The sequence below is a fragment of the Furipterus horrens genome, unplaced genomic scaffold (genome assembly GCF_987537825.1).
Source record: "Furipterus horrens unplaced genomic scaffold, mFurHor1.1.pri manual_scaffold_3, whole genome shotgun sequence".
NCBI classification, from domain to species: Eukaryota; Metazoa; Chordata; class Mammalia; order Chiroptera; family Furipteridae; genus Furipterus; species Furipterus horrens.
In genome coordinates, this window is record NW_028327173.1 from 203,385,526 (window position 1) to 203,402,181 (window position 16,656).

Consider the following 16,656-nt stretch of genomic DNA (forward strand, 5'->3'; position numbering starts at 1 on the left):
TCCACTCAAGTTCTACAACCAATAACTGGCCAAAGTTTAACACTTATTAAATCAAGGCCTAATATGTACCTCTAGATTTCCTGTTGTTATTTAGACTACACTCAGGTGGTTTTAGTTTTCCAGGGGGTAAAATGTATTTATTTTCGACCTAGTAACATTCATTACTTCTGAGGAACTTTCACAGAAATACTAATTACTGTGAAGTTGCAGGTACTGTTTATAATTTTAAAGTAAAACACTTCTTGAGTGCTCTACTCTGCTTGCTCCTTAATCCAGGGAAATTTAGAGTACAAGTTCATTCAAAGTTTCAATACAATTAAAGAGAGAAGAAAACAGCCTGTAAAGCCAAAAATCACAGAGCCTGTGTGTCACACTGAGTGTGTAGGTGACAACCATGACATACGGTCAGAGGTGTACCTAGATCACTGCCGAGTGCTCCTGGGCTTGTGGTTGGCGTTTCACATGGGTGTGAAATTTGTCCTGGTGGGTCCTGCTGCCGCTGCTGCTGCTGCTGCCTGAAACATACAAAGGAGAATGCACATTAAAAAAACCCGAAAGCTAAGAATAATCCTGGGTGGTGTGACTCAGTGGGTTAAGTGCCAGCCTGCAAACCAAAAGGTCGCGGGTTCAATTCCCAGTCAGGGCACATGCCTGGATTGCAGGCCAGGTCCCCAGTTGGGGGCGCACAAGAGCCAACCACACATTGATGTTTCTCTCCCTTTCTTTCTCCCTCCCTTCCTCTTGCTCTAAAAACAAATAAATATTTTTTAAATAGCAAACAAACAAAACAAAACAAAAAAACCCCTAAGAATAAATGCACCACGAGAAACACAATATATTAACATGGAAAATAAATGGTTCTACAAGTCAGTGGCATGAACACCACAAAAGAGTGTAAGAGCAACCAGTCTGATACACATATTAGTAAAAAGTATCATCGTGCAAGCCTAGGAAACCTAGATGTAAAATTTGAATTCGTCAGAGAAATGTATAGGTATAGAAAAAAAGGCACCCCAAATTACCATGTGAACTAGCATGATCTTTCCATGGCTGGCTCCTTCCTGTCATTCGGATCCGATTTAAGTATCTCCTCATAAACACGTCTCCGGCCCACTGTCCTGAGGTCGCCACCTGGCGTTCTCACTGTCTCATCACTTCATGGACATTTTTAGCATGAACTTGTCACCACCTGGTACCTTCTGTCCGTCTCCCTCTTTAAGAGAGTAAGCTAACAAGGGTGCACACCTGGCCATGTTTGTTGCCCAGGGCATAAAACTGTGCCAGTCCCACAGCAGGCATTCACCAAATACGTGATGAATGAAAGAAATGGAAACTATCTATTATCAAGCTTCAGTAATAGCTATTTGCATTAAAGTAAGTTCTCCCTGAACATTTTTATGCAGGCAAAATAATGCCATAAAACATTAAAATGATGGTTATGATGTAATATATAGGTCCTTGTACTATACACTGAGGTAATGAGATGTAATAAGAAATCATGTGTACAAGTTATTCTCAAATGGTGCAGAAATGTCAACAACTGGCAAGTCTGAACGAAGGGAATAGGAGCTCTGTGAACTATTTCTGCTTCTATGTATATTTAAAAGGATTTCATATATACATATATGTGCTAAAATTTAAAAAACTGAAAAAACAGCTGGCAATCTGAGAACCCATAGCTTTCAAAAAACGCATAGAAGGATCTTTAAAGGAACCAGAGTTTTTAATTACCAGTAACACTATTAGCAGAATAGCACATTTCTTCTAGGGTCCCCTTAACCTTGTGTTTTAAATATGAGAACAAAGAAAATCGAACCAGTGGGGAGTCACCCTTTCTCCCCGCTGGCCTTTGAGCCAGCGTACTGACTCTGGTGCGCATGGCTAATGATGTACTCATGGGCGGTAGGCTCCCACTGGCACCCCCTGATTCTGGAACATGGCCCGAGAAAGACAGGCTGTGAGTTAGATTTCCTTCCAGACCTCTTCCTCCTCCGCTCAAGAAAACATGTCAGAATGCAAGGGAGTGACAGGTGAGACAGTGATTTTAGAGGACTTTTATTCTTCCAATTCATGAAGAGTGAGAAGTAAATGAATTGCCAACCTTGAAACAATCTTGACACCTTTAACCTGTGATGACGCTGCAAGACAGAATGTGCTGGACCAGCCCTCGGCATCCACTCCCCCTGTGCCACCTATGTGCCATCAGTATCACCATCTAAAGAGCGCAAAACTACATGTCTTAAATTGCTTTATCCCTAGGATTCTGGAAACCAATTAAGCACTCACATGAGCTTTTAAAGAGCAGAAATGAGAACTGAGGCAGGGCCACCTTCCTGCTGCTTTGGTTGTTCTCTGCTAGCAAGTCAAGTCACGAAGATGCCCGTCCAGGGATTCTGCTCCAGGGCAGCTGCAGTGGGGGCCACACTCTTCCTGCTCCCAAGTCTTCACATCTAGGCAGCTGTGGTGGCAGCTTCCTGATCCTAGCATCACAGTTCTGGCAGTGTGTTCTCAAACTCAGAATCCTCCTTCGCCATCCTCCCAACCTGGCAGCGGCCGCGGCTCCTCAGACACGCTGGCATTCTGGAGGCCTGGACTACCGCCTGCGTTCCAGCTCTCCCTAAGAGTGTATAAGGCCTTAATTTCCGTATTCAGTACTTTTCTCCTTAAAACACCTCTAGTAGGTTAGCTTCTGAAACTGAACCCTGACAATGCCACATGCCACTGAAGTTTCGGCTCACGTGTTAGGCAATCAAAAAATCACAGCCATCCATGACCATGGACAGTACTTATTTCCTTCCTTGTTGGGAAACACTTTTCCAGTGACAGAAGGAAGGACCTACGTTCTTTTGCTTATACCTGTGAGAAGACGTTAATAATGCTAACATATATCTGTGGAACAGCTAACAGTTTATGAAAGAGTTTTACACATCTTGCCTATTTATATGCTAATCACATGTGAGTTAAGGCAGGGTTTGCAATGACATAGCTGATATAATCGTTTTGCTTGGGGTTTTATGATAGGTAAAATGGATTTAGATTATTACTGAAAAAAGTGGCTATGAAAATATTTAACAACTCTTACTTGTAATGTATGAGTTTATATACGTAGATTTTTAACAGTTTTTATGCTTCTTGCACGAATACTGTGGTTACTACATTAAGTATGAAGCAACAAGGACTCTACAAAAAACCAACAACACAGACCTATAAATCTGAATGAATAACAAGTTAGCACCAGGGTCAGAGGAAGAGTTAGCTCGATAACCTTATAGCTAAGTTCCCCAAAGTGGAAACTCGAGAGACAAGGGCCCATCTAGGCTTAGTAATCAGAAATTCTAGTGAATGGTAACTACAGTGGAACCTTGGTTCTCGATCGTAATTCATTCCAGAAGGCCGTCCGAGAAACGATTTCTTCGAAAACCGAATCATACTCATATTTGCTCATTCTCTCCTTTGTTGCTTGAGACTCATGATGATCATACAGGTTATCTGCATGAAAGGGATGTTGGGTCGAGAACTGAAGTTTTGTTTGACACACGAGACCATTTTTCCACGAACAATTTGACTGAGAACTGAATTGTCCAAGATGGCACACGTTCGAGAACCAAGGTTTGACTGCATGTTAGTTTCTCAGGTCCTTTACCAATGAGTCCTACAAGATTTCGAATGCTAGCCGATGTTAAAAGACTCACCAGGAAGTTAGCTCTTAACTCTTCTCAGCAACATGCTACTAAATATTCTCTAGTTCTCCTTAAGTTCCCACCAGTATTTCTAAGGTCAAATCAGGGGGCAGATGATAAAAAGCTGAAGCTGGAAACCACCACTGCAAACCTTCCTCCCCGGTCAACCACCCTCCAACCAGGAAGGGGCCACACGGATGCTTAGCCATTATAAAAGGGTGCAGGTTGACTAAAACATCGGCATTACTTATCACTAGCATTGTGCTTGTTATCATTTATGTAATTACTCACTATGGAGTGTTACTGCATTATTCTTTCTACTCTAGAATGTTCAATGTATTAGAAGCTCCACATTTACAATCCAAATACTCTAAAAAATTTTAATAAGAGGGATTTGTTTTTATACTTTAAAGGTGTTTTCCTTTTCTTAGATTTATTTCTGAATATTGTAGATTTCTGTATAAAGTATGTCTGTTTGGACAATTTTATACTGGCAAAAAATAAAGTCTGAAACTAACATGATAGAATTATCACTTGGAAATTATTCTGCAAAGTAGTTAGAAATCTGTACCAAGGCCTTAAAATGTTCATGTCCTTTAACCCAAAAATCTGACACCCTCAAAATAATTAGAAGAAATGATGCAAGATTTAAGGCATAGAGGTAGTACAAGGATAATTCATTGCACTATTAACTATAACAGAAAAAATAAAATGTTCATATGTAAATTATGATACATTCATTTTATGAACTATCATGTATCCTATTTATCAATACAAAGAATACTTACTATCATGGGAAAATGGGTATAACTAATATACATGTGTGTCTGTAACTAGAAGAAAATGTGGCAAAATACTAACATCAGTTATTAAAGGATAGTACGTTTATGTTTTAAGTTTGATATGTCTTAAAAGAAATTTTCTACGATATTAGTTTTTATCTAATTAAGTTGTTAACACTAACTAGATACTGATGATATTATAGAATTACCATTACTAATTATCATTTGATAACTATTAACATTATTGTATGAGAACGGCATTTGTCTCTGTTTAAAAAAATAGCCCATATATTTTAAAGACACGCACTGGAATAAATATAGACAAAATGATATGATGATGCTTTAGATTTGCTACAACATAAGCCCAGCTTGGAGGTGGAAGAATGAAGAGCATGAGAAATGGGGGCACAAAAAAGAAAACTGGTCATGTGCTGATTTTGGTTAAATCTGGGCTCATTATGCTGGTTTCTCTATTTTGATATAAATTTTACCATATTTAAAAACTAAAAATTAATTTTAAAATTTAAAAGGAAGTCAAACGCACTAATAAGCACTATTTTGAAATTATATATATATAATTAAATCCATTAATCTGTCACTGAATAAAGACTAGAAATATCTCACATTAGAGGATGTCAGTTGATCAGAACTTTCCTCCATATACTTCTGAGTTGTGACTTAAAAAACAAAACAGAAAACAAGGTAAATATTATCTTCATTATACCATCAAATGCTTCAATATCTTAAACACCGCTAAATACTGCCAATTATGACGGTAAGATGCTTCTCAGGTGCACAGACACTGAAATGTGAGAATGTGTGCATCTCAGAACTGACGAAATAGAGTAAATTAAGAGGCCAGATTCAGCCACTGGCTTTTTGGTTTCTGATCTGGGATCAAAGGATCTGAATGTCTATTACAGATCTTATATTCTTTGAGATAGATTTTCATCACTAAGAAAAGAAAAAGGGAAGAAGATTTGTGAATGATAGAAAAAAATGGTATTTTTTATGGGGTGAAGTTTCTCTTTTAAGAGCACTTTTTATAAAGCTGGTACAAAGTTGGGTTTTAGGAGCTGAGGATGCAGACTGATGGTCTGCCCCCATATTCCTGATGCTGACAGACAGATGCACCCCTGCCAGAGTGGCAAAGAGCAGAGCTATTAGTCACCATCTCTGTTTGGGAGAACTTTGCAGGACTGGGTAACTAAGAAGCACATTCAAAGGATCATTAGGCATTGTTCCTACCTTGACCCAATTCCATTCCCCTTTTGATGACTGAAATTTTATAGAGTTTCCTTGACTCTATTTCATGTAAATTTAATTAATATTGGGGTAAAGTTTTTCCCTAAAACTACATTTCATTTTAGTTTATTTGCTGTAAATTTAAAATAATATATATTCAAATGTTCACAGGATCAGGCAGTAACCAGTTTTTTTTTTTTTTAAAAAGAATCCTACATAGAATAAATAGTTCAAGCCAAAGCTGTAAGTTCACAATAGACAGAACAGTCAAAGTAAATACTGAATATGCAATTTTAATATTGTACGAATTACTTTACTTTTCAAAGTAGGCTTCCCTTCTCTTCCGTAGCTCTTCTGAAGTAAGATGTGTACCTGATGTCTGTGGAATATCTTGAGATGTATTTCTGGAACTACCTGAAAACCAAAGAAAATAGAACAAAAAAACAATCATTTTATTTATCAGGTAAAGGAACAATATGTTTATACTTATGTGAACAAGCTTTTAAAAAGTTTTCTTCTTGCCTTGGCCAGGTAGCTCAGTTGGTTAGAGTGTTGCCCCCAATATGCCAAGGTTGCTGGTTCGATCCCCGGTCAGGGCACATACATGAATCAACTAATGAATACATAAGTAAGTGGAACAACAAATCTGATGTTTCTCTCTCCCCCTTTCTCTCTCTCTAAAAATCAGTAAATAACAATTAAAAAGAAAACAAACAAACAAACAAAATAACAAGTTTACTTAAAAGTATTCTGCTAGTATTCTGTAAATCTCAGGAAGGCTCTGAAAGCCTCAGGGAAAATCTGAACGAGGCAGCTCAACTCTAACCTGTGCCAGCTACAATGAAAGCTGTTACCCAAGTGTAGCAGCAGATGTGAGGATTGAAGTCCAACAACCGACTTGGTAGAAGAATCACTAACATCACTCTGGTGTGCTCTCCTTAACTTACTAGACATAAACCTATCCTTTCAAAGGCATAGAATTCCTTAGAAGCAACTTAAAGGGGAGGATCATAAAACAAACCCATTCTCTATGTTCCTTCATCCTCGACAATTTGGGGCCTACAACAACTGAAGTATGTTTCCACGGTCTCACTTACTGCACCAATCTATTTCACAGACTGTGAAATAAAGTAGTAAGAAGAGTGATTTACCCCAAAATATCTAAAATTATAAAAGCTTCAACTTTCAGATAGTTAAGAAATTCAATGAAAATTTCATTAGAAAATAGAAAGGTAAATCATATTAGATAAAAACAGAACTACCAAAAGGAACCTCACACATTTACGCGAGAGGTCTTGCGCCACCTTCCAGACATTTCCGTCCACCTGGATTCCCTAGGGGATGCATCTACACTCTCCTCTGCCGGCGGGGGGCTTACATAACTCTAACAGCAGGCCCATCCAAGTGGAATTAAGCTGTAAATCACACAGACCCCAATGTAAGGTTTTTGTAAAATCGATTTATATTCTCTGTCCAGGCCTTCCTTGTGTCCAACAACATAAACATTTATGAAATAGCTGCTCTGGGTAAGAGTCCCTTCACTTTTGCCCACAAAGATTAACTGTTTATTGCTGTGTCAGTACAATATTATAACAAAGTAGAATACCCAGAAATAACAATAAACTAGGCCTACTACAACATAGGTTGTAAAAGTCATTTATATCACAAGAAAGCTAAAAGAACAGCTGACTGTACACAGCCACTGCTTCTTCGGCAACTGTCAAGTTGTCAAACTACTAACTGTTCATCCCAGAAACCAAGCGTTATCTGAGTCAATTCTCCGACAGCAGAAGCAGCCTCTTCAGAACGTCTCTACCTTGCATACTGAGCTGAATAGCCCTGCGGAGATCTGCCTCTTCATCCTCCATGTCAATCTGCTGGCGACTGAGCACCAGCGCCCGTCGCAGGTCCTCCTCGTCCTCATCTAGTGCTCCTGACCCGTCGTTTGCCTCTGAGACTTCTTCCGGGTCTGTCTTCTGGACTCTAAAGAACGAAAGCACTGATCATAACTGCACACCACTCTTGCAGACATTTATAAACTGAAGAGTTTACGGAAATTAAAACTTACACATTTTCAGTCAACTGTCATTGAAAAATAAAGTTTTAAAAACTTACATTTTCTTGCAGATAAGGTCTAATAGATTGTGTTGGGATGTGACTCTGAGTTAATTTATTTAAGTAATTCAAAGAGTTGATTCAAGTTTGAACCAATAAACTTCACTAACATATATGGGTCTAAAAACAATCCCCAGTAATAAAGTGAGCAGCCATTCGACGTTAGCATGACAATTTAATTCTTGTAATGAAACGCCACCACACACTCTGCAGCGCGCGTTAGTTTTACCTCTGTTCTTTGAGTTGTGCTAGCTCCTCTCCAATAAGTTTTGGTCGCTGCATCTGTTGGACCCTGATCATCTGCAGGAGTTGGTCAGCTTCACAGTCTGGCAGGTCACCCTTAACAACAAATATAGAATAACCTAAAAAAAAGGCAAAAATAAACTAAAACAGCTAGTTAGTGATTAAAAATCGATGAAAAATGACAGCAGCTAGAGCGCTAGCATGGTGGGTAACAGTGGGAAGAATAAAAACTGAGGGAGAAAAACCGGACTTGAAATCATCATTCTTCCACTTACTGGCAGGGTGATGTAGGACGAATCGCTTCCAGTCTTTGAGCCTGACTTTCCTCACCTGTGAGATGGTGCCAGCCACCCCATGGAGTGAGGGTAAGAAATAAACAAAATGGTATCTGTAAAGGGCTCTCTTCAGATAGTGTTTGGCCAAGTAGGCTGCTCACTAAATGGTAACAGAGGTGGTTAAAGAGTGGGTTAGAGCATGTGATCTGGAAGCAAACTGGGTTCTTAAAAATTTATTGATTGATTTTACAGAGAGAGAGGAAGGGGGGGGGAGAGAGAGAAACAGTGATTTGTTGTTCCACCTATTCGTGCCTTCATTGGTTGATTCTTGCATATGCCCTGACTGGGGATCAAACCCACAACCTCAGCATGTCGGGGTGACAATCAAATCAACTGAGCTACCCAGCCAGGGCGCAGATGGACGGGGCTTTAATCCTAGCTCTTCCCGTACCTAGCTGCATGATCTCTGGTAAATCACTTTGCCCATCTATGTCTTAGTTTTTTAAATTGGGAAACCATGATACTGGTACTTTCCTCAAAAGGCTGCTGTGAGGACACACTCAGATAACATATACAATAACGTGTAGCGTGTATAAAGTAAGTCATCTGTGGAAAGAGCTGGCACCTCACTCTGAACCCCTGACAAGGCCTGAGAAGCCAATACCTAAAATCTAGTCAAAGTATTAAAGGTGCGGTCTGTCTTTTGAAAGAATGACACTGATCCTGCATAATTTTTCGTAAACATGATTCTGGAAAGCCAGGGTTTCCCCCCTCTGGAGACGCCACATAAAAACAGAATACGGTCATAATAAAACAAACAAGGGTCAAAAGGAATATTACTAAAAAAACTCAAGACAGTACTAAGTTAATACATTTAACATATTTTTGTTTTATAAGGACAAGTGTGCTCAGAGTTCAGAGGGTTTAACATGTTTTATGAGTAAACTGTTTCTAAACCCTAGAATAACTAATGCCCGCTCACCACAGCATTCCATAAAGAGCCATGAAGAGCAGCAACTGCCTTCTTCAGGTGACACACTCTAAGGACCCTAGATTTCATTGTGTGTGTGCTGGGAAGCCACTGAATGGTGAAGAGGGAGGCTGTACCACAATATGCATTATTATTATTATTTAAATCACTCTGCGCTGCTTTATCAATGTAACATATGGGAACCAGAGTGCAAGAAAGTGACCCTTACTGAAATGAGAACCTGAGGGACAGCACGTATGCCAAGAAAAAGTCAGTCTTTTGTCAACATGTTCAGTTTGAAATGCATTCTGGACTTCCAATTGGAGATGTCGAAGTTAGGAGTTTGGTGTTCAGGGTAGCCATCTAGGCAGAAGATACAAGTTTAAAAATTATTGGCATATAGATCTTATTTAGAGACAATATTTAAACTAATGACACAGCACGAAGTCAAGAAGCTGTCCAACAACTGAACACTTAGTCACTTCAATAGCAAGAGACTGGAAAGAGTAATACACAAAAAGAATCTGAATAACCCTGGCCTATGTGGCTCAGTTTGTTGGAGCGTTGTCCCATAGGCTGAAAGGTTGAGGGTTCGATTCCCATTCAGGGCACATACCCAGGTTGCAGGATCAATCCCCGGTTGGGGAACATAGGAGAGGCAACTGATTGATGTTTGTCTCTCTCTCTCTCTCTCTCTCTCTCTCTCTCTCTCTCTCTCTCTCAAAGGAGGGAAGAATAGTTAGGAACTAAGGTTTTAGGCATAAAAGGAGATAGAAGCATGTAAAATGGAAGAAATGACAATACTGTAATCATCCTGGAAAGCATGAGCACCAACCTAACCCAGTAGCAGTAAGCATGCCAGTTCCCAGACTGTGATCTCTAAACACCATTACTAAAAGGGCAGGAAATATTTAAGGTAAGCCTAACAAACTGGTGATATGAGGCAAAAACAGGCTTCAGAAGGCTATAAGTGGTCATTTCTGACATTTGAGAGGAAAGTTCAAAAGGTTCCCACTGTTCCAAATGAACAACTTGAGTATCAATATATTACAATGAACTATGTTTTAATGAATTAGTTTGCAATGACACTTTAAAAAGATAAAAATAAAAAAACCCCAACTGGTTACCTTTGGAGGAAAGATACTATGAAATGAACTTATTTTAAAAACTGATAAAAGGAGAGACATATTTGTCCTGTTTTTACTCTGCATAACCTAGTATTTGACGAGGGAGGGGAAGTTTCTCTGTATGGCAGTCTTCCAGCCGACGAAGGCAGGAGGGGAGGGGAGAGGCGAGCGGCAGAGGTGTGAGGAGAGAAGGCAGAAGTAACCAGAGTGCGAGGGCCTCCGGAGCAAGCAGTGGGATGGCAGGCAGCGCTGAGGGCTCCTTTGAAATCTGCGCTGGCAGACTTAAAGCAGGGCCAGTCACCGTGTTTCCTGTTAGCTCTTCTTTATTCTTTAGTGCTTGTGAGTTTCTTTTTTATTTCTTTTATTACTGTTGTTCTATTACAGTTACCCCAATTTCCCCCCTGTGCTCTCCACTGTGCCCCCCATCCTTAACTCATCAGCCATGTTCAGCTGCTCTGGTGAAGGAACGGACAAGAGCAAGATTTGGTTTTAGCTGGGTTTGGGATTTTGTCATGAGAGTATGATGGAGGGAGAGGAAAAGGAGCTGAAGAATGTCGCGGAGTGACTGCAGTGAGGGATTATAGAGTATAAGCAGGTAAGAAAAGCAGCAGGACTGTAAGGGGAATGTTTGCCCCCCGTGGGAGGATTTAAAGAACCGCCGCAATGGACAGAACAGAAAATACGATGACAGGATGGCTGCAACCAGGGTTTGGTGGTGGCATAGTTACTGGTAATGGCAAGGCAAGAGCGAAAAAAAGGTCTTTGATATTAAGAAGCAAAGTATTGGACTGGATTGGTTTTTGATACAGAAATCACTTAAGAACGATGACAGGTGTTCGAGCGGAAAGCAGCCAGTGAGTCAGATCCCACAATCGGAGGAGGGTCACAGGTGACTGTAAAAAACTGGGGAGTAAAAGTTTCATCTAGTGAGACACTTCAGAGGAGCTGGAGATTTTAGGGAAGAGCAGTGGCCTAGAAAGGGCAAGGAGGAGCAAGAGAGCGCTTGGCCCTGTGGTGTGTGAGGAATGGAAGGAAAAAGAGCCATTCCTCAGAGGCTGCAAAGGAAGCGGCACCCTAGGGGAGGGCTGGGTGTCAGTGAGAACCCCACCCGAACGGTACCAGTCAAGTCACAACGTCGAGTTCACTATGTAAAGATTGTTTCAGTGCCGCTGCCATAAAAATAGCATCGTTACACTCACGTCTAAAGAGTTAGTTGCATTCAGCTACTCTGAAAGATTAACATTATAAAATTTTCCATTTTTACTTACCTTCCTGTTGTAATTGTGCCAAGAAAAGTGCAAGGTATGTGTCTGATATTAATTCTGGACCCGTCAAGAGAGAGTTCAAGTTGAACCACTGGAAAAAAAATTGCCAATGTTTAAGTTAGTATACATTATAATTAATAAGGACGTTTCACATGTTAAGAATAGATAAAACCCATCTAATCTTATTATGGCTGCCTAAACAGTGAAAACATGTCTAACCAAGATTTTTAAAAAATAATTAAATAATGTGATTTTTAAAACTTGAAATAGACATCATTATTAAATGATTTTTTAAAAATAAGTTTACTTTGTCATAAACTTTAAATCCCGCCAAAAGAAAATAAATTATCTTTATTAACAGCTATAATTAAGTCTTTTTCACTGTATGCCTAACAAAACACTAATCTAATCACACTATAACTATATTGATGTGGAAGAAAAATGACAACTACACAGTTTTCCTACTACTAATAATTTTGGTGAAAGACGTCAACTGAGAGAAAGCCAGCCTATTCCAGGAAGAAAATTTTAAATCACAACTCATTTAAAAAAGACCACTGAAGTCACCATTGCATGTAATTAACATCACTACTTCATAGGAGTCCTAATCTAACCTACAAGGGACCGCAGACAAAAGTCTATAGTGAAAAATATGATTTTAAAGAAAAATATAAATTACAGCTAAAATTTAGCCAAAGTTTGACATTTCCTGTCTTTGTCAAAGATCAAGTAATTTAAAATGTGAAAATTCAATTTTGAAGAACTAAAATTTTAAAAACCTCTCAAAATAATGATACAAATATATGTGCAAATCAATACAAAGGAACTTCTGGAATCTGAGCCTTCAGATCTTAAAAAAAAATCCACTGGTTACTTTATACACAAAAAGGAAAGAATACTTGATCATAACTTTCAAAGACGTAAATGAGACTCAGGGGTGACAATCTGGGCAGCGTCCTGCCCTTGCTCGGCCCCAGGGCGACCTCTGTTGTGTCACTCTCTCCTTCACTGCATCTTCTCCTTACTTGCTCTGAGTTCCTCGGGAGGGACCTGAGAAACGACCATTTCAGATGAAGCTGCATTTAGGCAGCTGAGTTTAAAGATAATAGCACTGTTTCTGGTTTCTGAATTATCTTTTACTGAACTAATTCAATGCACTCTTTCTTGACTTCATTTTCTTTTTTGTATTTTTAAAAACGGCTTTACTGAGGTATAACAGACAAGCAATAATCGGCACATATTCGAAGCGCACAATTTGAAAAGTTATAACGTATGTAACCATGAAACCATCACCACAACCAAGAGAGTGAACATACTACTCGCCACTGCCCAGTCCTGGGCCCTGGAACCCTCCTTCTTCTTCTTCTTAGCCCTCCTCATCCCCAGGCAACCACTGGTTGATCTGCTTTCTAACACTACAGGCTAGTCTGACTCTTCTACTTTCATATAAACGGAACCATACGGTGTGCAATATTCTGTGTCTACCTTTGACTCAGCATAATTATTTGGAGATCACTCATGTTGTTGCATGTTTCAATAGTTAATTCCTTTTTATTATATTAGCTCACTTTCATTAGAACTTATTCAAAGATTCAAAATCTAAAAACAGATTTCAAATAATTCTGTTTCAAAAATAGAACCATGTGTACAACGATCATTGGCAATTATTTAAAAAAATAACATTTTAGGTACATTTCTTGATCTTAAAAAGGGTTTGCTCGAGACACATCCCATTTTTTAAAAGTATAAATTATTTTATGTGGATATATGTTTCATGTGGCACTTTGGAATGTGAATAATCTTGTTATGTTAAAGCAAACATGACCGAAAACTTTTACTCCAGCAGGACACTGCTTCTGGCTTTGTAATGCTACTGTGCTAAGTACAAACCTATTAATGGAACAGCTGACTGAAAAATATTTAACACATAAAACCCACTTAAAAGTAACCATGTTTGCCACTGTCTTAAAGAATTTTTCTTATGATACAGCTAAACTGTACACGGTTGTCACAAATAAATCTCTAAGGAAAACTGATGTTATCTTTTACAATAGCAAATTTCTAGCTATTGAGATTGAAACTATACTACCTCATACACATTACTGATGAGTTTCTTCATCTAATCCTTTACATTTTAGGTGCAAATGAAGTGTGGAACGAAAAAAATGACAAGGAAGGAGGAGAAACATTACCTGTTTTCCTAATTTTCTAACTGTAAACCAGTGTTCTTTATAATTGCATATAAATGATCTTTCATTTCTAGAAAAGGAAAAAAAAAATACAGACCCAACAGTAAGTTTGTCTACTGGCAAGGGTTAAACAAAACTTATAATTTAAGATTATGTTTATTGTTAAGTATCACTGATTTTTTAATAAGTATAAACAGGATGAATCTCTGCAGATTTGTGACACTGGACAAAAATGATGGCGTCACACAACATTCAAGGATGAGCTCTGTGCCCAGACACTGAGCTCCAGGATGGCTGAGAGGGCACATTTTCACGGATGCCCCCAAAAGCTGAAAAGGGAACGATACAGGGCAGATCGAAACAAAGGTATTCAAAATATTTTTTTCTCCTTTAAGAAATGATAACTTTAAAAATCAAAGTTAGGAAAAGAAATGTAGGAAAAGCAAAATAAAATCTTACATGGGATCGATCCCGAGCCTCTGATACTCTGGACTGTTGAACAGGATTAGTTCTAAACCCCAAACTTTCAAGGCATTGCTTATAACCTGTTTAAAAAAAATAGCAATTTCTCATGAGCTAAACCGTTCAATTCTAAATTTAAGTAGGGAAAGCCATGTTAACAGAGCAAACAACTGTATTTCATATATCAATTTCCCCAGAAAGCTATGGTTTTAAAAAAGTGTATGTATCAGATATCTCACTAAATCTATAAATAACATACACACACAGCATTAAAAAAAGTGCTTCTAGGCCTGGCTGCTGTGGCTCAGTGGATTGAGCGTCGGCCTGCGAGTCAAGTGTCGCTGGTTCGATTCCCAGTCAGGGCACATGACTAGGCTGCACATCAGGTCCCCAGTTTGGGGTGCAAGTGAGAGGCAACCACACAGTAATGTTTCTCTCCCTCTCTTTCTCCTTTCTCCTCTCTTTAAAAATAAAATAAATAAACAAACAACTAAATAAAATTTTTTTTAAAAAGTGCTTCTAGGGACTTCCAATCAAGATGGTGTCATAGGTAAACACAGCTCACCTCCTTGCACAACCACATCAAAATTACAACTAAATCACAGAACCACCACCACTCAACACTGTCAGAAATCGAGCTGAATAGAAATCTGACAACTATGGAATTAAAGAAACCACATACATCCAACGGATAGGAGGGGTGCAGATGCAGAATGGGCTGGTCTCACATCCACCTATGGTGGATAAAATTTCAGGAGGGGTACCTTGGGAGTGAGAGTCCCAGCCCCACACCAGGACCCCCAGCCCAGGGCTCCAGTGCCAGGAAGATAAGTCCCCGTAACTTCCGGCTGCAAAACCCAGCAGGGACTGAGTCAGTGGAAATAACTGCTGGAGCCCCAAGCGGTTCCTATTAAAGACCCACACGTGGACTTTATCAGACTCACCCGCTAAGCGCCAGCACTGGGGTAGCAGCTTGAAAGGCACAACTGGAATATAGGGAGTAACTAAAGTGTCTGGCATCAAGGCAAGAGCTGGGGGACAGCTTTCTCCCAGATACAAAGGAGGGCAGAGGTCACTGTCCCTTTTCTGAACCCTCCCCCAACAGAGCCACAGAGCTAGCACACTGGTGCCATGTCTGAGACTCCATCAACCTGGCTAACACTGTTTGACCCGCCTTGGAGATCCCCAGAGACTCCATATAGCCAAACCTATGGGCCCACCCAGGCTGCTTTTCCATATGAATGGCTGGTCTTGATTCATGCTTCACAACTTCCTAAATTCTCTCAAACAAGCAACAGCCAACCTCAGTGAGCCCCCAGCCCCTCTACCTCCTGCTAAGTGGCCCCAGGCCTAGCCCTAGCAGCAGCCAGCTTAGAGTCACAGCCTGGCTTCACCAAATAACAGCCTTCTCAAGATTGCTTTATAGCTCAGGCAGGGTGGCCCTGGACAAAACACAGGTGGGGGCTGACCTTGGCCTGCACCAGCTGGGAAAACCTAGAGTCAGCACACCCAGTGGACAGCTACAGACCACGTCAGAGCACCACCACCCTGCCCCTGCACAGCTGATCCTCCATGGAGGGCAGAGGTTGGTGGCCAATTATCATAGCCAATCCTTGCAGCTGACTGTCCTGGGTAAATCCCTCCCATTGACCTGCCAACATCAACCCAGGCTCAACTACAAGAGGAGGGTGTACTCAGGGCATACCTCAAGTACCCAGCTTGGGTGATAAGGGAGGTTGTGACACTGGACCCTACAGGACACCTACTACATTAGGCCACACGACGAAGACACGGAGTCATAGCAGCTCTACCTAATAGATAGAAACAAACACAGGGACGCTGCCAAAATGAGGAGACAAGGAAACATGGCCCAAATGAAAGAACAGAACAAAACTCCAGAAAAAGAGCTAAATCAAATGGAGATAAGCAATCTGCCAGAGACAGAGTTCAAAACACTGGTTATAAGGATGCTCAGGGAACTTAGTGAGGACCTCAGCAGCATTAAAAAGATCCAGTCAGAAATGAAGGATACACTAATTGAAGTAAACAATTTATAGGGAAACAACACTAGAGTGAATGAAGCCAAGAATCAAATCAATGATTTGGAACATAAGGAAGCAAAAAAACAACCAATCAGAACAAGAAGAAGAGAAAAGAATCCAAAAAAACAAGGATAGTGTAAGCACCCTCTGGGACAACTTCAGGCATCATAGGGGTACCAGAAAGAAAAGAGAAAGCAAGGAATTGGAAATCTATTTGAAAAAGTAATGAAAGAAAACTTTCCTAATTTAGACATGCAAGTA

The 16,656-nt window shown here is 39.9% G+C and overlaps 1 protein-coding gene across 3 annotated transcripts in view; it reads right to left on the reverse strand.

Moving 5' to 3' along the window:
• The window catches only part of ATXN3 (ataxin 3), a 32,829-nt gene that overhangs the window by 8,949 nt on the left and 7,224 nt on the right, over positions 1-16,656 (reverse strand). Inside the window, exons 4-11 of one of the 3 annotated variants that reach the window (XM_090271318.1) lie at positions 14,351-14,436; positions 13,895-13,961; positions 11,706-11,793; positions 8,052-8,184; positions 7,524-7,690; positions 6,025-6,121; positions 2,338-2,352; positions 418-515 (exon numbers count right to left, since the gene is read on the reverse strand). In XM_090271318.1, coding sequence (XP_090127444.1) covers positions 418-515; positions 2,338-2,352; positions 6,025-6,121; positions 7,524-7,690; positions 8,052-8,184; positions 11,706-11,793; positions 13,895-13,961; positions 14,351-14,436 — 751 coding nt within the window. Of the gene's footprint in view, positions 1-417; positions 516-2,058; positions 2,618-6,024; positions 6,122-7,523; positions 7,691-8,051; positions 8,185-11,705; positions 11,794-13,894; positions 13,962-14,350; positions 14,437-16,656 lie in introns of those variants that run through there. The other 2 variants (XM_090271317.1, XM_090271319.1) reach the window with 2 other exon arrangements.